The sequence below is a fragment of the Corapipo altera genome, unplaced genomic scaffold (genome assembly GCF_003945725.1).
Source record: "Corapipo altera isolate COAL_440 unplaced genomic scaffold, ASM394572v1 169, whole genome shotgun sequence".
Taxonomy (NCBI): domain Eukaryota; kingdom Metazoa; phylum Chordata; class Aves; order Passeriformes; family Pipridae; genus Corapipo; species Corapipo altera.
This window is the reverse complement of record NW_020884946.1, coordinates 178,305-199,880: the sequence shown is the minus strand read 5'-3', so window position 1 is coordinate 199,880 and position 21,576 is coordinate 178,305. Positions and strand designations below refer to the sequence as shown.

Genomic DNA, 21,576 nt, shown 5'->3' with positions numbered 1-21,576 from the left:
GCTCCTCAGTCATCAGCTCTTCTCCTTCCTTGCAGATAACTCACTGCATCCCCTCTTGCTGTTTCTAGATTCAAGTTTAGGATGGGGAATCTGGGATTATTTGTTTGGGGAGAATTTCAGCTGATGAAGGAATTCCAGTGAAGGAATAGCAACCTCACAAAGGAGTATTAAAAGCAAGTCCTTCAGCTGTTGCCATAAGCCAGGAGAGGAGTGGAAGACAGTTCTGGACTTGGAGACTTTTTTCATCTGAGAGTCCTTTTACTCAGCCCTTGCTAAGAGTTTTGAGATGTTTGGTTTGCTGAGATAGAGGTCTCCAAATGTTGTCCAGTCAGAGCTAATATGGGGATTGGGGCCTCCCTCTTGTCTCAGACTGGTTTTTCATTGGGATGATCAACTGTGGTGTGAATGAGAGGGGAGAAACCAGTCTTAGTCTCTTGGTCTTTCTATGCTTAAAATACCTGTTTTACTTAAGGATGATACCTATCAAAGACACCCTTTCCTCCAGCTGCTCACCTTATTGTCCTCTTTTGCCTCTGTCTTTCATCCATATTCTACCACCTATTGCTGGACTTTTTCTCTCACTGCTTATGAGCTCTTTATTTTGTTGTTTTCCTGAGTAAATTAAAGGGTCTGTATTTTTTGGTCATTCTCTTTGCTCCTTCTACTGCCTTCACACCCTGCCTTTCCAGGCTCTCCCTCCCCTTGTCTCCATGACCTGCATCCTGGCTCTCAAATAGTCTCTGTGGCCCTCCCCTCACTTGTTTTGTCTTAGGTCACACTTTTCTTTCCTTCTATTATTCTCATAAACTGACATTTCTTGCTGGCTGCTCACTCACACATCTCTTCCCATGCTGTCCCACTGCTTCTCTGGTATCTTGTTCCTTCCTCTACGGGGAGAAACCTGGCTGGCTCTTCATCAGATCCTCCTTCCCTTCCTCTTTGCTGATTCTATCTACACAGTGAGCCTGGTTCAGTTGAAGCTGAGTTCTCTTCTCCACATGAGGTAGGGAGCTGACTGTTGTGTCAGTTTTTGTGTTTCTTTTCCTTCCTGGAACTGATGCACTGTGAAGGATGAACACAGGAGTGCCAGCAGGGAGTCCAGGAGACAAGCAGCACCTTACACTCCTCAGAGTGGAAGAGGTGACTTGGGAGGGAGGAATTGGACTGAAATCCAATATGATATGTGGCAAAACAAAAAAATCTGAACATTAAGAGAGATTTTCTTTAGCTGTAATTTATTTTTGAAGCAATGCCTACATTGTACAGTGCACAACAGCTCAGAAAGAGCTGAAGTAGCTTTGCATAAATATTGCATGAAGCTTTGTGTACAAATGCACACGAGGCACAGAGCTAGATGCAAAACCTGGCTAGAAAGGGTAAAGGAAAATGTGGAAGCCTCTGCTTCCATATCTGGAGAGCTTCTGGTACCCATTTGGGAAAGTAACTCTGCACTGCAATACAGCTTTCAGCATAAACATGCTCCAAGGTGATGTGAACCAAGCCCCACGTAGAAGCAAAAGCCATGGAGATGATTTTTAAGTCAGCAGGGATGGCCTAAAGGTTGTGGGGCAGGGGCTGAACCTACTTCTGGGCCTTTTATGGGCCCAGATACATAAAATGAGTAGAGAGACAGTGTATGGGACTTATTTTTTATTTCCAGTTTTGCTTAGCAGCCTCAGGCAAACCTTTGCCCTTGGGGCATCCCCTGTCCTTTCAGTGTTTGTCCCTTTACTCTGTGGCTCCAATTTCATGGGCTCTTGAATCTGGCAGGAGCGACATTGCTCCCCAAAGAAGTGGCCTTGCCTTCTCTGACTGCTTATTCCTGTGCTGCCACACTTCCACCTTTTGCTGGCAGATCAGGAGCCAGGAGAGCAAAGCAGGTGTGGATTTACCAAGCCTTAGGGGCTGCACTGAGGACCTGCACCACACTGCATGGATTTCAAGGGCATTACTTTGGGCTAGCAGTATTCTCATCCCACAGACTGAATGTCCATTAGTGAGCATCCATGGGTGGTTGGAGTGCTTTAGGAGTGCTCCCTTCTTCTGCTTTTGTTTCCCTCCCAAATCAGCTCAGTTCGTTTGTTCTCAGACCCCTCTGTGATGGGAATCACAGCTGGAATGATCTGGAGAGACCCTTCAAAAAGTCACTCCCAATCCAAACTAAAAGATGACCGTAGATGCCCTGTGCTGACATGGCTTGGGGTGAAGCAGCTTTGGGAAGAGATCCAAAGGAAAAAGAAACAGCGTTGGCTTCAGCTTCAACCATCCTCTGAGCATCTGCTCTCACCTACATTTGGGAGGGCTCAAGGGCTGGTTATAAGCTGCGAGAGGAACTGGATCTCCTTTATTGAAAGCATTTTACATTGGTTTAAGAAGACTGTGAAGTGAGGATCTTTGTCAGCTGTGGGCTCTCAGGACAAGGGCCAACACCTACGGCAGGTAAGGTGGGCGTACGACATGCCACTACATATTGTGTGCTGAAAACAACATAGGACTGAGGAGACAAATTTCATCTGAGACCTGTCACAAACACTCATAATCTTCTGAGGAACAGGGGATAGAGCATTTCATTATGCTCACAATGTCCATGAGAGCTGCTGTACAGTGGGCTCACATCTCCCCAAACAAACCCCTTGTTGTGAAGGGCTCCCTCAATGCCTGTTTCTGACTCTTCCATTTCTCCCCCTCAGTACACGTCTGCAACTCAATTTTTGCTCTGTTTTGATACTAACATTTTTCTGTGAGTTTTTCTTTTTTTTTTCCCTTCGGCATCTGCATTCCACCCCCCTGCCTCTTTCCACCACATGCCCATTGAAAACCTAATTGCAGATCCCTTGCTGCAATTAGTCTACGTGCTGCTACGAAGTTCACTTCATTGTGGCTTTTTTTTGGCTACTTCACTCAAACGGGCTTTGAAGCAACACCTCGCCGGTGCTTTAATCCCGGTACCTGTGCTGTGGTCAGCACCCCTGTGTAAGGATGGCCATGTTCTCCTCTGCTTTCCACCTTTCCCTGCCCTCTCCATATGCCCTCACCTCTTCATGCCAAGATCTTTTCTCCCCAGATGCACCATTTACGCTCCTGTTTTAGATGTGTCAGTCTGTAAAAGCAGCATTTGGCTTTAGACTGACACAAGGCATGTTTAGATCAGATATTAGTAAGAAATTCTTGACTGTGAGAGTTGTGAGGCCCTGGCACAGGTTGCCCAGAGAAGCTGTGGCTGCCTCATCCCTGGAAGTGTTCAAGGCCAGGTTGGACAGGAGTTGGAGCAACATGGTCTAGTGGAAGGTGTCCCTGTTCGTGGCAGGGAGGTTGGAACTGGATGGTCTTTAAGGTCCCTTCCAACCCAAATCATTCTGTGATTCTACAATTACAATTCCATCGTGATTCCAGGATGCCCTGCAAATACGCCGTGCAAGGCTCCAGAGGTCAGAGTCTGGGGAGGTCAGTGGTTTGCACCCCCGCGTACCCCACCTTCCCTCGGCGAGCGGACGACGGCGGTGAGAAGAGCAGGAGAGAAGGAGGAAAAGGAGGAGAAGGACGAGGAGAAGGAGGACGGCGATCTCGGGCGTGGATCCTCCGCCGGGCGGGGAGGAAGGCGGGAGGGAAGGAGGGCAGGAGGGCTGGAGGCGGGCGGTGGGCGGGCGCGGGGCGGTGGCAGGCGGGGAGGGAGCCGGGCGCCCCGCGGACCATTCGCGACCGGCGGCAGCGGCGGCGGCAGCGGGGCTTTGAGCGGCGCCGGGCCCCCCGCGGGCAGCGCTGTCAGCGGCGGCCGCCCCCTCCCCGGACATGAAGCCGAGCCCCGCGGGCGCCGCGCCGGCGGCGGGGCCGGCACCGGGAGCGGCACCGGGAGCGGCACCAGGGGGACCCGCCGGGGCACCGCGGGAGCCCGATGCGCGCTGGAGGGAGAAGGGCGAAGCGGAGGCGGAGAGGCAGCGCACCCGGGAGCGGCTGGAGGCCACGCTGGCCGGGCTGGGCGAGCTGGAGTACCTGCGGCAGCGCCAGGAGCTGCTGGTGAAGAGCCTCCTGCTGCGGCGGCCGGCGGGAGCGGCGCCCGGGGCGCAGGGCGGCCGCGGGGACGCGCCGGGAGAGGGGCCGCCGCCGCGCAGCCTGGAGGAGAAGTTCCTGGAGGAGAACATCCTCCTCCTGCGGAGGCAGCTGGTGAGCGGGGGCGGGGGGCGCCGGGGGATGAGGGTGGCGAGCGCCGGGGGATGCGGGAGAGGAACGCCGAGGGAGGGATGCGCGCCCGCTCAGCCCCGCGTGTCGGTGTGACCCGCGTGTCGGTGTGACCCGCGTGTCGGTGTGACCCGCGGGTCCTGCCCGTGGAAGGGCGAGGAAGGAGCCGGGGACCCCCTCGGGGAGCGCCCCCGCCCCGCTGTCACGGCGCAGGGGAGGCGGCGGGCCGGTGACAGCTCGGGAGGGAACGGGTCTTACCGGCGTTTTGCCGGTGTCCGCACAGATCCCTTCGGTTCCCGGAGCCAGACCGGCGGTCCCACTTCCATTCAAGGCAAGAGAGGCGCTGCCGTTGCCATGAATGGAAGTTGGGAGCCAGCTCCCGCGTCCCAGCCCCGACCGGAGGTTCCGAGCGCTCGGGCACCGGCGGGATCGGGCTCGTAAAGAAGGGATGCTTTTGTTGAAGGACGCGCTTTGGAGCTTGTGTGGGAAGAGGCGGAGGGCGGCATGAAGCGGCAGATCATTTTTCAATGAAAATAGCGTACAGCTGTGCCTGGCGCTCTTTGTGCGCGGCTCAGCGTTTGCTTTCACCCAGGGAGAAGTTGGATTGCGTGATTTATTTCACTGATTTCTTCTTTTCCCCACCCCGCTGTTTCCCCCCCGCCCCCTTTTAATATTTCCTATTAGCCTTTTGGTTTAGTTAATTTAGGATTATTTCCTTCTTCAAAAGATAAAAATTAATGATTTTTCTGCTGAGAAGGGGGCTGGCTGGCGGCCGAGAGCCATAGTGAAGGACCAGGGAATCATTACTCAAAAAAAAAAAAAAAAAAAAAAAAAGAAAAACCAAAAAAGCCCGGGGATTTGTGGTAGCACTTTAATTTGTGCACTTGACATTGGAGATTGGAACCAGATGCAGCGCTGCTGGGGGAGGGGTCGCTGGTGGCAGTAGGTGGCGCGGCGAAGTCACCCCTTGAACCCATCACCTTCTCCAGCCTGGCTGCCAGCCAGCCCCGGCTCCCGCAGAAATGTGGGAGAGGACCTGGAATCGCCCCTTTGGGTTCTCTGAGGATGGTCTTAAGTGCCAGCACATCTTCAGCCAGCCTCGCCAGCGCTTTTTGCATTTGCTCTCCCTTTGCCCCAAGGCTGGGTTGGACGGGGCTTGGAGCAACCTGGTCCAGTGGAAGGTGTCCCTGCCCATAGCAGGGGGTTGGAACGAGATGAGCTTGAAGGTCCCTTGCAACCCAAACCATTCAAGGATTCTATGATTCTATGACTGGCCCACCCAAGGGGAAAGGTTGTCCTGGATTTAACGGGTTTAGAATTAGTTCAGCTCTAAGCATCAAAACTCTTTGCACGGAGTGTATCAGAGCACCCCCTGTGTGCCGATCAAATGATGCACTCAAAGAAACAAAAGTAGATGAACCTTCTTCCTGCCTCCTCCACTTTGCCCAAAGCCAGAGCAATTAAAGAGTATGAAGCTGAACAGGTGATGGATAAGCAGCATTATAACACACATGGGGAAACTGATTGTGTTGACCGTGGGTTAATGAGTGCCTTGCAAAATCATTTCTTACTGCTTATTTTATGCCATCAAATTACCTTCATAAATAGCCCAAAAATTCATCTCGCAGCAATTTTACACAATTATAGTGAGAGAAGGGGAAGAATTACTTTTCCTTCCTGCTGCACTGCAAAACTAATAAAAGGGCTGCGATCCCAGCCCTGGGAATCTTGCTCTCTGTATGGCAAGGCTATAAGCTCATAAGTGTGCAGCAGAACAAGGCGGTTCCCACACTACAGGCACTTGTTGGCAGAGCTGTTTCGTCCCATTGTGTGAGCAGATGTGATCTTTGACTAACACCACTGTGGTGGTGAACGTGCCCCGTTGGGCTGGCACAGCTGCCCAGCCCGTTTCGTGTGCCCGGGTCTGGTTTGACCCCACCACACAACACAGCTTTGTTGTTACAGCTGTGGTCAGCACAGAGTGTTGGTCTTCCTAAATCATGGAGCGTGCTGCTTATGCAGAACTGGCTGGAAGAGGCTGGGATGAAGTACCTGTGCAATTCTTCACTGAAGTATTTATCATCTAAAATTTCACGGCTTTGTTCAGGTTTTTTTTTTGGTTTTTTTTTTAATAACGGAATATTGACAAGGTACTCCCACAATGCTCAGATGGAGAAGTCTGTCTTTGGAACACCTCCTGAAGGAGCTGATGTCCTTTGTCTTCTTCTTGTTTTCCAGAACTGCTTGAGGAGGAGGGATGCTGGCTTGTTAAATCAGTTACAAGAGCTGGATAAGCAAATAAGTGACCTCCGCCTGGACGTGGAAAAAACAACAGATGAACACCTTGAGACAGACAGTCGTCCAAGTTCAGGTAAGGGCCCAGCAAAATGAAGCCTCCCTTGGTACCTAGAATTAAACTGGGTGTAGTTTTTTGTGCTGTAGTTTCCAGTACTACAACAGTGAATGTTTACAGCATGTTCACACTCTGATAATTAGTTCCTACTAACAGAGTTCATCTACCGCTGAAAAGGGGCATCTCAAGCTTAATTAGATTTTTAGTGTTTGAGTGTTTGAGGCTTTTTTTTTTTTTTTTTTTTTGCAAGGGCACCCTCAAATTAGTTCAGGAAGTTCTAATTGTCCTGCATATTAGGAAGGAGACTGTAGGGAAAAAAAAGGTGAAAGGAAGCACCACCAGCAGGGGGAAATGTGTCAAAATTGATCCTACAACCAGAAGGGAACATAGAATAAAACAATTTGATCCCCCATATATTGAATTTCATCTCATTCTAACTGTGTTGAAACCAGTAAGTGGTATTTAACTATGGGGAGCTTTTCCTGGAGGCATTTAGACTTGTTCTAAAAGTGCTAAAAAGTGGAGAATCCACCAACTTGCAATTGTTAAAGCCATTGCTAATTTCGAATCTGAATTCAACTTGTTCCAGCACTGATTTTTTTTTTAATATCTTTTTCTCCCCTAAAGAAAGGTCTCTCTCTAGTGCACAGCTTTTCCTCCTCTTGGAGGTGCTATACAGTATAATTCTTGGTTTTGTTTTTTTTTTTTTATGAGCTAAACAGGTCAAGTTCATGAAGTCATTCATTTTAAGGCATTTTTCCAAGCTCCTAAATAGCTTGATGGCCTCTTTCCAGTTTTTTAACTTTGTTTTAAGCATACTGGATTCAAGGACTGGGCTCACCATTCCAATGTCTTTCTTACCAGTGCTGTATGGACTGCTGAAGTCATTTCCCTGCTGCTGTTCATTAGTCTCTTTGTACATCCAACAATCTCATTAGCTTTTTTTGCCATATCATTAAGCTTGATTGAGCTGCTTTTCCACGCTGACTAAGCCCTTTCCAGGATTATTGTTTCCAGGATGCATCCCCATTCTGTAGGCATGCCCTGCATTCCTCGTTCCTAAATGTGCAATTTAAATTTTGTTTGTGGTATGTAATTTTTTCTTGAGTGGTCCCAATTTACAAGGAAATTAAGTTTTATGCGTCTGCACATTATTTACCATTTTTCTTCTTTCCTATCATCCACAAATATTACATTTATCCCCAGAACTTTGAGGAAAATAGTGAACAGCACTGGGCCCAACACTTTTGTAGTCAAGTAATAGTTGGAGAGTCTGTCTTGGAAGTGTAACACTATTAAATGAGTGGACTGTCAAGGAGCCTGGATCCTTCTTGCTAAAATCTGAAAATCCCTGTAAAGGTTCAAACCCCCACTCTTGTAAAGGTTAAAAAAAAGTTCAAAATTTCTGCTGCTTTACTTTTAAGTGTTTTACTTTTAAACAGAATCCTTCTTGGCAATAAGGCTATTACTAAATTGGGGGCTGTTTTTGGGGTGACTGAATGAAATCACGTAACTAATTGCAACAGAGGAAGCCAACTCAAACATGAGCTTGACTGCCTTTCTGGGGACACAAATGGTAACTTTGTGTAGACGTAACTAACATAAATCCAAACTCTTATTTTTATAGGGTTTTATGAGCTGAGTGATGGAGCCTCTGGATCGCTTTCCAATTCATCTAACTCTGTCTTCAGTGAGTGTTTATCCAGTTGCCATTCTAGCACTTGCTTTTGCAGCCCTTTGGAGGCAACACTGAATATCTCAGATGGACGCCCTAAATCTGCAGGTATAGTAAAAGCAGGTGGAGTACATCATACTCCAGGAGGTGGCTTTGGCTTTGGAAATACTGCCTCAGGAGTACCTGGGTTGGATTAACCCTTCTTCCTTTCATGTGACGTCTTATGCTCTGAAAAGATTCCAGTGCCTCTCACGTACATGGGTCACGAGGCAGGACTGTTTGCCCTCCACTGCTCCAGCCTTTCATGGGAACATGTCACTCCAAACACATGGAAATAACTTGTGAGGATATAACAGCTGCTCTACCCAGCAGAGGGCAGTGGTACCTGTTCACAGAAACCCATTAGTCGGCTTATTTCTTGTGGTTTCCTCTGGAAAAGCATTTTTAGTAAATTGTAATAATTAAAGATACCTCATAGCCAAATCCTCATTACAGTCACAGAGTAAGGAGGTAGCTACAGGTTTTGAGGGGTCAGTGTGCATGTCAGTCTGTTTGTAGCAGTCATTTTTGTCAGTGCTGATGGTCCTCAACCCCCAGGTGACCGTGGCGAGGTGTGTCCTGCATTTATAAAGTGTAGACCAATAGACATGAACAGAGAAAATATCCTTTGTCTCCTTGGCAGAGAGTTGAGGACTTTCCTTGGACACTGGGCTGAAGATGCAAACCTTGATGTGTGGGATGATTAAATAGGAAGGGCTCCTCTGCCTGCTGTCCATGAAGGACACTCCAGTAGGACTTTTGTCCTTTGTTTTGTGGATTATTGGTTGCAGACATAGTCATTCAAAAGCCTTAGCTCATTCTGGGCTGTGGAAGATGCTTCCAACCACGGTATTTCTAATTTCCACTCTGCTCTTTGAGGTTAACTTATAGTGATTTGTTGTGAATCAAGTACATTCATGCTCTTTTAATTCCGAAGTGGGAAAACACAGCTTTGGATACATTAATTCTGAGGTGCTGACAAGTCCTTTAAGTTACTCTTTGAGCAGCTTGAGGTAATTTAATGCTCCCTGTTGTAAAGATGTATGTGATCTTCATGGGCCATGCATAATAAGGAAAACATACGCAAGGGATTCCAGCTGATTGCATTCCAATACGTATTTTTATGTATGTATCATGAAAGCCTAAACCTCTTATTATTCATACTGTCTCACATTTAGTTTCTAAATCTGGCAGTTTTTGAAGAAGTTTTTTTGTCAACATTTCCTGATTCCAACAGATTTTAGGAAAAGTGGGAAAACCGTGAGGAACTTCATGCTCCTAACTTCCCTGTTCTTCCCCTCCTGCTCGCACAGGAACTCTGTCAGCTGCTTTCATCAACGCCTGTGAGACCTCTTTGAAATAAGCCTTAGATAAGTGATGAGCGCTGAGCATTCAAATTTGAGTACCCTGGCTGAAGTTACCGGCCCAAGGGTAGAAAACAGGACTGGCAGAGATCTAGAGGGATCATTTAGATTGTACCCCTACCCAAGCAGACAAGGGCAACTTCTTAAGCTTAGGAAAATAATAATCTTAGATGCTTGGGTTGAAACCCTGTTCTTAAGGTCTCTTACCTCCCCAGTAAGCGCCTTAGCCATTAAATCTGACTCATGCATCCTGAAACGCACTGGATTTCTCTTGCAGAACTCTCTTTGCAGAGCCAGGGCTAGGATGTCAGCTGGATTGACCTGCACTCCTTGTACTTGTGTGAAAAGATGAGCCTGTTTCCCATTCTTGAACTCTTTATTACTCAAAAGGAGCATCTGTTATTATTATTAGCATTATTATAAATATTATGATAATAATAGTGATAATGATAATAACAACAATCATAAAATTAAATGTGGATTTTTTTCCTGACCCAAGACATGCTTGGAAGAATCCAGAAGTTAAATTTGTCAATAAGTTAGAATTCATTGTTCTCTTGTCTATATTTTTTTTGTTTCTCTTTGGATTTAGTGAAGTAAAATACAAAGTTCATACGTGCTGAGGCCTGCAGTGAGTTTTACAGGTGACTGTGTACCGTGTAAGAGACCCTTGCACACTTCTGTGTGGCTGAAAAGTAAGACAGGAAGCTCTTAAGAACCTGGGCAGAGGCTTGAAACCAATGTAAAAGTTCTCATTAGGGCTGTGATTTTTGTTGTTTTAATCATGTGGTCGTAGTGGGGCAAATTCCTACATAGATGTAGTTACAAAGAGCCCCACAGAAGAGTAGTGCTGCTTTTATATCACTTGAATGGCACATCCTTGGTTGCAAAACTGCTGCTACTGTAGTTAAAACATTGCGTCGTGCGCAGAGATGGGACCGGTGTCCTTGGCAGCACGTTAGAAACATAGCACAGGTGTCCCTGGCAGGCTCTCTAAACTCTTCTAAAATGCCTTTCAGATCTCATAGGCTGGATGGACTATAATAAGGAAGGCCAGCATGAGGACCAGACCGCAGGCTCTGTCTGTCGCTCTTTGTCCACACCGCACTCAAATTCCCTCGATGTCGTTGCAGATGTACATCCCAAGTACCAGTGCGATCTGGTGTCTAAAAACGGGAACGACATCTACCGGTACCCCAGCCCGCTCCACGCTGTGGCTGTGCAGAGCCCCATGTTCCTCCTCCCCGTGACTGAGAACCCCCAGCGAGAAGAGGAGAGGCTCGGTGGCGATATTAGCGACGTTTGCACCCCCTCGGAAACGGACTCGGGGCAATCCGCCAACACCTTCCTCCCACAGAGCTCCTGGCCGGCGCCCTGCCCTTCCACCAGCAAGAGGATAGACAGTTACATCTTGAGCCTGGTCCAGAAAAAGACTCATGCGGTGAGGACTAACAAACCCAGGACGAGCCTCAACGCCGATCCCACCAAAGGGATCCTGAGGCATGGAAGCATGTGTGTCAGGCAGCCGGCAGCCGTGGTGGCTCACGGCAACGTCGTGAGCCTGAAGAGCTCCAAGCAGGTGTGTTTGCCCCCCAGTGGCACCCCCGCTCTGGACCACACAGCACCTTCTCCCTTAAAGCAGAGGCCAAGGGAGCCAGCTGGCGAGCAGCTGGAGAGCAGGAAGGCACCTTTGCCGGCAGCTTTCCCACCCGGCACAACAACGGAACTTCAGAGCAAGCACCTGCCACGGGGTGTCAAACCGGCACCACCGGAGCTCAACCGCAGCATGGCGGCCACAGCAGGGGATGTCCCCAAGGAGAACGGCCAGCTCTTCGCTGCATCTCCCAAAGAGAGCCCAGGGAAGCCTGTGGTGCTGCAGCCAGAGAACAGGGTCAGCCAGCCTCCCAAAAAGATCCTGCTGAAGAGCAGCTTGCAGACAGCTCGCTCCTCATCGCCAGCTGTCGAGGAGAGGCCCGCGCTGGATTTCAAAAGCGAGGGCTCTTCCTCGCAGAGCCTGGACGACGGGCTGCTGGTGAATGCCCAGTACATCCCCGCCCAGCAGCAAAGCATGAAACTTCACAAAGGCACCCGAAACGTCAAGATTTTGAAAAGCTCTGCGTTGAAACACAGGTCCCACCTCGCCAACGGGCTGGAAAACAGCTCGCAGACCTTGCGGGAGAAAACCAAACCGGTGGGCAAGAAGTGCCGCTTTCCCGAGGAGTTGGATACAAATAAGAAACTGAAAAAGCCCTCATCCCGGGGGAAGAGAGGCAGTGGGTTGCCGCTGGAGCCGGGCCCCCCCAGCCGGCAGGGTGGCCTGCACAGATCCACCCTCCGCTCCCACGGGCATGGCCGAGAGGTCGTGGTGGCCAAGCCGAAACACAAGCGCGCCGACTACCGCCGGTGGAAGTCGTCGGCGGAGATTTCCTACGAGGAGGCCCTGCGGAGGGCCAGGAGGAACCGGCGGGAGGGCGTGGGGGTCTACCCACAGGTGCCCCTGCCCTACGTCAGCCCCTACGCCTACGTGGCCAGCGACTCGGAGTACTCAGCCGAGTGTGAGTCCTTGTTCCACTCCACCGTGGTGGACACGAGCGAGGACGAGCAGAGCAACTACACGACGAACTGCTTTGGAGACAGCGAGTCAAGCCTGAGCGAGGTGGAGTTCGTAGGGGAGAGCACGACCACCAGCGACTCTGACGAGAGCGGGGGCCTGATTTGGTCCCAGTTTGTCCAGACGCTCCCCATCCAAACGGTCACGGCGCCGGAGCTGCATGAAAATGCGGCAAAGGCCTTTGTCAAAATCAAAGCCTCCCATAACCTCAAGAAGAAGATCCTCCGCTTTCGGTCAGGCTCCCTGAAGCTCATGACGACCGTCTAGTGAGGTGACTTGGTGGAATGTATCTGCTTCTGCTTTTGGAAGCAAGGTGCTTTTTTTTTTGTACATATTTCCACAGAATTTTTTTTTTTTTATACAAATATTTAAAACTTAAGGTAAATTATGTCACTTGTCTTCAGAACTTGGGTGGATACTAGTGCCTTTTATGTGGAAATAAAAGACCATTATAAAAAAAAACAAAAAACCAACATAACACTGCCATTTCAGTGGTGAACAGCCTCCAGTGCGTGGTGTCAGAAGGCTTTGAAAAAGGCTAATGTTTCTGAGTATGGATCTCCCTTGCCTAGTTTTTCCAGTTCTGGGTCTTATACAGGATATCAACAGCTTAAGGTCATAAGCTTTTAGGGAATAAGGGGGAGGGAGTGTGGGTGGTCTTCATGCTTTTGCTTGTCCCTTTCTGCTGCTGCTGTTGCCACATCTTGAACTTCTCCCTCCTGGTGCTCTGGCCTGTTTTTTTTTTTTTCCTTTTCTTGTTGATTCTCTTCTTAAAATTCACCCCTGTCCTCCTCCAGCCTTCCTCCACCAGAAAAGGGCTCCTGTTCAATCTGTCTGCCTTCTCTGGAGTGCACTCTGCTCTGATCTCCCGGGAGTCCCGCTGCGGACAGCAGTGGTGTCCAGAGTAAACTGCTGGAGCAGCTGACCAAGGCTTAGTAACTTCATTATATTGTGTAAAACTGCTTTTGAAAAAGAAAAAAAAAAACCATATGCATGTCACGTGCATGAGTATCAGTAGTTTTAATATTCCTGTTGATGTCCAATTTACTGTACATCATCAATGGCTGTTTTTATATATATATATATATCATTGTGTAAATTAATATAACACATCATATGCTGTAATAAACAGTCTGTTTTAATACTTTTTAAAGTTTGTTACGTTGGTGCAGACCCAGTCAATTGTTTTATATTGGCATTGTCACCACTTAGATGTGTCTGATGTGACCTGTTAAAGTTCCCTGCATTTAGCCATGCAGGAAACAGCAAGTTTAAAGTGTTGCTGTGGATGTGACTTGTGCTGTGAGGGAATCGGGTTGTCATGGCTCCTCTTGTTCTTCCCATAACTTGCATTTTTCTAAGGGCAAGGTAGGATTTAGGGTCTCAGAGGCATCTTCAGGTTGTTGCTGACGGGCAGCTCACGTTGCGGAGCAGATGGAAGTGTAATATTAATCCTCCTCGCTGTCTGGGTGCTTCCAGACTTTGGTTGGTACAACACAGGGGCAGATGGTTGGTTTCTGTAACCAAATCGATCTGTGTAATGTAACAGGTGTCCCTCTGAAACCTCCAGTAAATGAATCCCCAAGAGCTCTGTGCTCTGGGAGCTGGGCTGGGTGAAGGAGAGCACAGGTCTGTGGTGACCTCCTTAGCTGTGGCAGCTGACTCTATCACAGCCCTGGCAAGGTCATGGAAAGAAGTGACTATTGTGTCACCCACTGGTCTCTGTCTCAGTTTATTCCCATAGGACTGGAGGTGAGTCTGCCAGCAAAAGAGAAGGGAACTATCCATAGGCCGCACTGTTTCCCTTCACAGCAACAGCTGTGCAGCTTCCCGGTGGGAAGGCTGGAGATTTTTGGCAGGCTGAGCTGGTTTCTGCAGGTTCATCTTCTGCTTTGGCATCCACGAAGTGGTGGACATACAACTGGCGTGGATGCTGTGACTGGTATGGATTTCAGGGATTTGTGTGCAGCCTGTCCATTCCATGGCAAGATTCTGCTGAGCAGAACCTTCCTTTGTGGTTCCTCTGTGTCTTTCCTGCTGTCACCCACCTGAAAAGCAGAGCAGCTTTTTTTCTCAGGTTCCCTTGCATAGCAGATGTAGGAAGGAGAGATCCACCTGGAATTAAACATCTCTGGCAGCAGTTCCTGAGACAATGGGAACACTTTTTCCAAGAGGCAGATTCTATTTTTTAATCTGCAGTGTAGTGAATCCCTACCTATAAAATGTCTTATACTACTTTTTCTTCTTTTTTTTTTTTTTTTTTTTAAGTAGAGAGGTATCAGTTTCTGTAAGTGTTTTAAAGTACATCCCAAGCCTGTGGATTCAGTGACCCAGAAAGTCCTTGCACTTCCATCTCCTATGATGCAGGAAAAGCTGTAACTCTCTTTATCTGCTTATAACTGTCCTATTGCTTTACACATGGAAGGGCAACTTGTGTATATATATATATATGTATGTATAAAAAATTTATATAATGGTATGAAATAATTCATCCAGAAATTACTGGACAGTGGCTGCCCCCACAGAGAGGGGAAAGAAGTAATGTTTGTTATTATATATGGCATTACTAAGGCTAAGCAGCAGCTTAATGCATTCCCATGAATAACTGATTGGTGGTGTATCAAACAAAGGGAATATCTTGTGGAAGCTAGTAGTTTCTTTCCTAGAATATCTCTTAATCATGCCACGTAATCTCTCTTTGAGCGAGAAAAACATGTGCAAATCCCTGTAAATCTCCTCAAAGTTGTAGCAGAGTTGCAGAGAGGATCCTCAGACATGCACTCCATCTCTCTGGCTGTAAAGGAGCCACTGGTGGAGAGACAAAGCAACCAGTGGATGAGGTTTTAATTGCAGGGCTATAGCAGATTGCCTTGTTCCAGGTGAGGGAGGCTGCTTTTCAAAAGTGAGCTGCTGAATGGTTTTTTTTCAGATAATTGAGTAAAAAAAAACCGAAATAACCACCTAAATATTGCTAAGACTGTATCAGCTGCAGCCACTGTATTCTGCAGTTCTCTTGCTGAATAGCTTGATACCAGACTGGGAAATGGGCTGATGGTATCTCTGTCTTAATTGCATCTGAGTCTTTTCAGTTTGGGGAAGGAATTTTCCTTTTTTACAGGATTTAGGTAAGCATCCAGAATCCTTTAGACAGGCCCAGGTTTTTCTATCTACACCCAACCCCCTCCATATTTCTTTTTTATTAACAGATCTTAACAGTGCTGGAAAAGTACTTGATATGGTCCCAATACACAACACACATTCTCGTCTCTGGTTCTGATTTAGGAAACACATCTGAGTTAGTAAGTTTGGCTGAAAAACATCTGCTGATCTTGGAGACCAGTTGAATATCTGGCACTTCTTTAAGCTACCTGGCTTTCCAGCTTCACAGCCTGGAATCCTTGCCCGTGTATTTTTCATAATGTTCACATTTTAATCATCCCCAGTGTTTATGGTTGCCTTTGGAAGTCTGAAGCAGGAACATTTCATTGCGTTGGGACCTGTTTCAAGGTGGGGGTAGGTTGTGGTGGGGAATTTTGGGATTAGGTATCCCTATGCTCTGTATGTAACTGAGTGCAGGAAAGCACAGACACAGAAAGGAACACGAGCAGACCCCTTTAGGTGGATTCCTTGTGATTCAGGAAACACGGTGTTTCTGCACACCTGGAGCACAATCGCTCCCGCTGCGGGAATCAGCATCACATTCTGAGGGGACGAGCGTGTCGCTGGGCAGTCTGCCTTCCAGCAGGCTTTTTGGGTCTGTCTTCTGCTCCCCAGCCCCAGCCACCAGCTGTGGGTCAGCAAATAAAGAATCAAGCTGTGTCTGGTGCGTGCAGGGTCAGGGAGAGGCCCTGGCGTCGTGCCGAGACGTCCCAACTGCGTGGGGCCCCTGCTGTGGACCTCATACTTGTCCTGAGAAATCCAACGTGCCTGTGCTGCAAGGGCTCAGACAGCTGGGGCTGAAGGAAGGGGGGAATGGAGAATCCCATAAATAGAGTGGCCTGATCCTGCTTCAGCTGTATTTCTAAGAGAGGCTGAAAGAAGAGGTGTTTCAGCCTCGTGTTTCAGCTCAGTAAGTTGGACTGGACTAAAGAGAGTCCTCTGAAGGACTCTGCCTCCTTTTTTCCAGAACCCTCTAAATGATCAAGGCCACTATCAGCGCTGCCAGTTGCTCAGGTGCTTAAAGCATCTGACCAAGTCCTGCAAGAACTGGAGATAAGTGATGAGTTTCAGTTCCCCAGGTCTGTTTTTGACCTTCCATGGCACAGCCCCTGTTTGCAGAGAGCCTTTAAGTCCCAGCCCTCTGCAGCTTTCCCTATCCTGGGGCTTCAGAGGGAATCTATCCATCCCTTACAATTTTTCTGGTTTCCTTATGGCTTGGGGTTTATGCTGGATAAGGACTGAAAAGAAATTCTCCATGACAGTCCTGTGCCTTCAGTAATCTCAAATCTGTTTGTTGGCTCAGAGGAAGGTCAAATGGCAGCTCAAGTGGTGCTCCTCAGGTGGCAGCCAGCAAAGCCATCCCTCAGGGACCTGCATCCCTTTCTGTCACAAAGGGCAGCAAAGGCTTGGGTTGGCTGTGGTCACCACTTGGCAGATGATTCACCACAACGGGCACAGCTCTCCCTCAGCATGTGATTTTTCTCACAGGAGGGAACAAGGATGTGAACATTTTTGAGGAAGCAGAAACAGCTAAATGCATTTTTAATAGCTAACTTCAGTGTCTAGTATGTACCTTTGGAGTAGCCAACAAAAATACACAGCACTGAGCTGCTGGTACGAAAATCTGAGCCATTCTCAGCTCTTTGCAATGTCCTGTCCATGGTAGGAGGGGACACAGAAACCAATGGAGACAAATCACAAACCCCAGGTTAGTTTGTCAAACTTGCTTTCCTCCTGAATTTCTCTGAACCTCTAAGGTATTGCACTGGGGTTCCTGGCATGGCATGGTGGTTTTTTTCCTAACTAAACATTATAGATGGAGAACTGTGATGAGAAACAATTGGTGCTGGAGCATGTCCAGAGAAGGACAAGAGAGGATGAAAGGACTAGAGAAGAAGTCTTATGAGAAGTGGCTGAGGGAGCTGGAGGGGCTCCTGGAAAACAGGAGGCTTAGGGGGAACCTTCTTCCTCTCTACAACTCCCTGACAGGAGGTTGTAGCCAGGTGGGAGTCGGGCTCTGTTCCCAAGAAACAAGTGATGGGACAAGAGGAAACACGTTTAAGTTGCACCAGGAGAGGTTTAGATTGGAACTTAGGAGAAAAATCTTCTCTGCATTGGAACAGGCTTCCCAGAGAAGCGGTGGAGTTGCCATCCCTGGAAGTGTTCCAGAAGTATGTGGATGTGGCATTTGAGGACTTGGTTTAGTGGTGAACATGATGGTGCTGGGGTAACAGTTGGACTCAGTGATCTTAGAGGTCTTTTCCAACCTTAACTGTTCCATGATTCTGCAAGTGGCTTTAGAGGTTGAAAATTCTCACAGTGCTGGAATGAGGGGAGATATAGAAACCAGTGGGGGATCTGTTTAAAAGGGATACTAGAAAGTGCTTTTTTACACAGCAGGGAATCTGCTACCACAGGAAATAGTGAGACAGATGTAATATCAGCAAGTTCAAAGGTGTTAGAGAAGGTAGGGATGGATGTGCTCTACCATCCCCAGTCAATGATTGTGGATGCCAGGAAGATTGTGAGGTGAATGGACAGCAAATAGTGGCCAGGCTTGTGTGCTCCTCCTCAAGATTGTCTTCCCCTGTTGTTGTTGAACCATTAGCTGGAAGAGATGCACCATCCTGTTGACACAGCAGACCATTTCCTCTGCTCCTATGATCTTGGAGTAGCTGATGGGGGTTGTCTATGCAATTGAATTTCCTCACTCTTTATTAGTCTTTTGCCCTCCCAAGTGCTGCTGAAGGCAAGTTTTGCATTGCTTTGGAAAGAAGTTCACTTTCCACGCTTGGCTGACACGTGTTTGTTCAGACTGTGGGCATGTGTTTCTGGTCACTCTCCTATGGCACAATTTCACATGGGCAGCCTGTGCTGAAGTCCTCTGTTATGGTGAACATCATTCCCTGTCCTACAAATACTGTTATGGACACAGTCCATAGATGATCCTCATGACTTCAGTCCATACATTAGTCACCATGGGAGTCACTGTTGGGCAGCAATTTTACACCTTACAGTTGCTTATAAACTCTAGGAAAAGCTGGTGAACTCCAAACCAAATGAACCATCCTAGAGACAAGAATGCCTCCACTGCTCCTTGCCTTGGGACTTTGCTATCCTTGGAGAGCGTTTCTCTCCATCTGACTGTGTCTCCATTGGTGCTTTGGCTTGGAGCAACAGAGCAGTCTGGGAGTGAGTCCTATGGTCATCTCCACTTGGTGAGTGCTGGTTTGGACAGCAGAGCAGTTTTTGGGCACACTTGCTAGATGCCTTGAGAACACTGACCCAGATGGTCCATTCCAGGGACACAGCAAATGTGTTTCTACCTGAGCAGGGACATGGGGATCTAACCCAGTGATGGCTCCCTGGAATAGCTTCCAGTCAAAAAATATGGGCAAGTTTGGTCCAAATGACATTGGGGACCAGACTTAGTCTAGGCTAAAGTAAACACTTGAACTGTGTATATTGTACTTGTGGGGAACTCTCTTTGGATCTGCTCCTTTTGTGCTGAGTGACCTCTAATGTAAACAGAGCCTTTCTCTCAATTAATGGCCTTTGTTTCCATGCTGTATTCCTTTAAGATCAATAAAGTATATTAACGTTAATACCTTCATTTCACTGAGCCAAGCTCTGAAAATCTGGCTTTTGTTCTTTTTAAGGGAGTTGTAAGTCCTGGGAACTAAGACTTCTGTGACTATACTAAAGGAAAACCTCTATGATTTCGACTCTGACCTCATGATGAAAATTGTTTTATCCCTCCCAAAAATGTCAAATCTTCTGTGGTCAAGGGCAGGAAGCTGAAAAACTTGCAGCCTGTTGAAAAATAGTTCCCTGTATCTCCTTATGAGCCTTGAGCCTTCAGAAATGAGATTTTCATGAGGAAAGGAGGCATGAGGTACAGGTAGGGGAAGGACCTAATCAATCTTAATCTCTGAAGTGCTCATGCAGTAAGTGTTTAAGCACGTGATTAAGCCCATTCTTACCCAGTGAAGCATTTCAGTCCACAATTTGAGTGTGTCGTGTTTGCGGTGAATTAAACACATGCTCAGGAATGCTGAAGGTCTCTAAGCTTTGCAAGTGTCCTATGTGTGTTTGTACAAGCTGTCCCAGTGACTCCTCTTGGCCTATGCTCTCCCTTAAGAACCAGAACCTGTACGGTGAAATTTGATTCAAACTCTTAATCTGAATTTGGGAGAAGCAGCACCTCGAGTCCATGATTTAAGTAGTAATAGCAAGGAGTGCTTTTAAAGGAAGAAATGCATTTGTTAATTGTTGTATTTGAGGCCACTGAGCTAAAAACACTTTAGATATATGAGTGAATGTGCTTTGTGCTCTGTATCAGAAGCAGGACTTTGTATAAACCCTGGGAATGGCACTTGGGAAGAGACGGAATGACCCTTTCTATATTTGCTCCCTTCCCTTGGATGCCCAGGTAGATTTGGGAAAATGAGGCAGGCAGGAAGGGCTAGGCACAAGCACCAAATCTGTAGGGTCTGCAGCACCACTCATTCATCTACCTGGCTAACCTTACTTTAATCCCAGTTTCAGGCAGTGGGATTAGCAAAACAGTGGGATCTGTGAGGTACACAGAGCCAGAGGATAGAGCTGGGAAGTGCTGGATGCAGAGGGTAACTTTGCCTCACTTCAAGGAAAGCTGCAGTTCGAGCAAGCAGTAGAGGCAAGGGAATGGTTAAAGGTTTGTCTTCTCTTCCCAGACACATTATTTACAATGGGTCGGTTTCCTTTTGGAAGGACCCTCTGTAAAAGGAGACGTTCCCAGAGTTTCTCTGGGTTAGACCTATATCACATTACAGTTTTCTTTCCTGGACTCCTGACTGACACGATTTCCTGAAGTTGCTCTCCTCTCGGGAAGGTGAACTCAGGAAAGAGTAGGAGTTTGCTAAAAATCCAGAGCCTTGGAAAGCAGAATCACGGTGATGTCCTTTTCTTTCTAGACATAAGGTCAGCCCTCAGTGCTGGATCATGTTCTGTATCTCCCAGTGTGGGGCAAGGGCTGGGAAAGGAGTGGGAGAGGGAATCCACCAGGTTTGATAAGAGAGCAGTCTGTAAATCCTGTTGGAGCAGCTTGCAAAGGCCACGGTACCAGCCACAGGAGCAGCTCTTGGCTGCGTCAGGTGAGCAGCCATCCCACCCGTGGGCAGTGAGGTCAAGGGCAGTGGTGACCTGGCTATCATGACCCCTGCCTTTGCTGAAGCCACCTTCCTGCCTCCAGGCCACAGCAGGCAGCGTGTTCACCCTGGTTAGTGTTTCCTTTACTGCTTTTTTTTCTCCTTCATGAGATAAATTGTGGCTTGGCATTAAAGCCAAAGAGCTGAATGAAAGCGAAGCTCTGGCTTGTTTCTCCTGTCAAACACTTCACAGTAGTGTTTTCCTTGATGGTGAATTGCTTGAAAGGAAGAGATATGATCCTCTTCTCATCTGCAACATACTAATTTTTTACAGGTGTCTTCTGAGTGGTTTGTATGGAACAACAAACACATTGAGGTAACACATCACTGTCTTCAGCACCATGGGACACCCTGAAATTGCTCTGTATCTTCACCATCCACAGCTCCCCCAGGATGTTTTTCTGACAGGGATATCAGAACTGAGAGGTTTGGATCTGACTGATCCCACCTGAAGCCCATCAGTGCTTAGGGTGAAGATGCTCCTGCAGGGAGAGGAGGAAGCACACTCAGAAGTGTTTATTATTGCTGTTGAGTGACAAGCTCCCTTTCTTTCCCCTCCCCTTCCCTGCCATGGAGATAGGGATCTCTGCTGTGGTCCCTGCTGCTTTCTTTTTCCTGTGTTGATCTATGGTAAGACTTGCTGCCTTTGAAGGATGGTCTTAGCCCTGAGAGAGGCTTTTGTTGCTGAACCACTGACATTTAATTCAGAGCATGTTTTCCTCTGGGCCCATTGCAGATGCCCACCATCTGCCTGGGTAGGTTGCATGGGCTCATGAACATGGTAATGTGGGTGCTCTGAGCCTTCCTCCCTTCCCTCATCTTTGCCACTAAACCAAGATTTTCTGACTTTCGTCCTCTGTCCTGTTGACTCTCATGTGAAGTCATCTGGCTGTGGGGGTGCTCCTCATGACTTCAGAGCACAGCACTTATGTCTTTGGCCTAAGTAAAAATTGTGGATCCATCACAAAAATGTGAAATAAACAAATAATTTTGTATTAAAAAAAAAGGCA

General features: G+C 47.8%; 1 protein-coding gene and 1 long non-coding RNA gene across 7 annotated transcripts in view; both read left to right on the top strand.

Annotated features, from left to right (window-relative positions):
* The window catches only part of LOC113956257, a 25,917-nt gene extending 6,935 nt beyond the window's left edge, over positions 1-18,982 (top strand). The window contains exon 3 of the long non-coding RNA XR_003530787.1: positions 18,575-18,982. This is a non-coding gene — a long non-coding RNA (uncharacterized LOC113956257). The remainder of the gene's footprint in view (positions 1-18,574) is intronic.
* On the top strand, positions 3,755-21,576 carry DACT1 (dishevelled binding antagonist of beta catenin 1). Of its 6 annotated transcripts, none has more exons than XR_003530786.1 (5): positions 3,755-4,161; positions 6,415-6,547; positions 8,157-8,312; positions 10,627-17,085; positions 20,841-21,576. XR_003530786.1 is itself a non-coding variant. In XM_027662573.1 (5 exons), the coding sequence occupies exons 1-4, from the start codon at positions 3,790-3,792 to the stop codon at positions 12,483-12,485; spliced, it is 2,520 nt and encodes an 839-aa protein (XP_027518374.1). In that variant the 5' UTR covers positions 3,755-3,789; the 3' UTR covers positions 12,486-12,531; positions 20,841-21,575. The 6 variants fall into 6 exon arrangements, 5 of the variants coding, with proteins under 5 accessions (XP_027518374.1, XP_027518373.1, XP_027518376.1 ...); XM_027662573.1 differs by having other exon boundaries at positions 10,627-12,531; positions 20,841-21,575; XM_027662572.1 differs by lacking the exon at positions 20,841-21,576 and having other exon boundaries at positions 10,627-12,531; positions 13,016-17,420.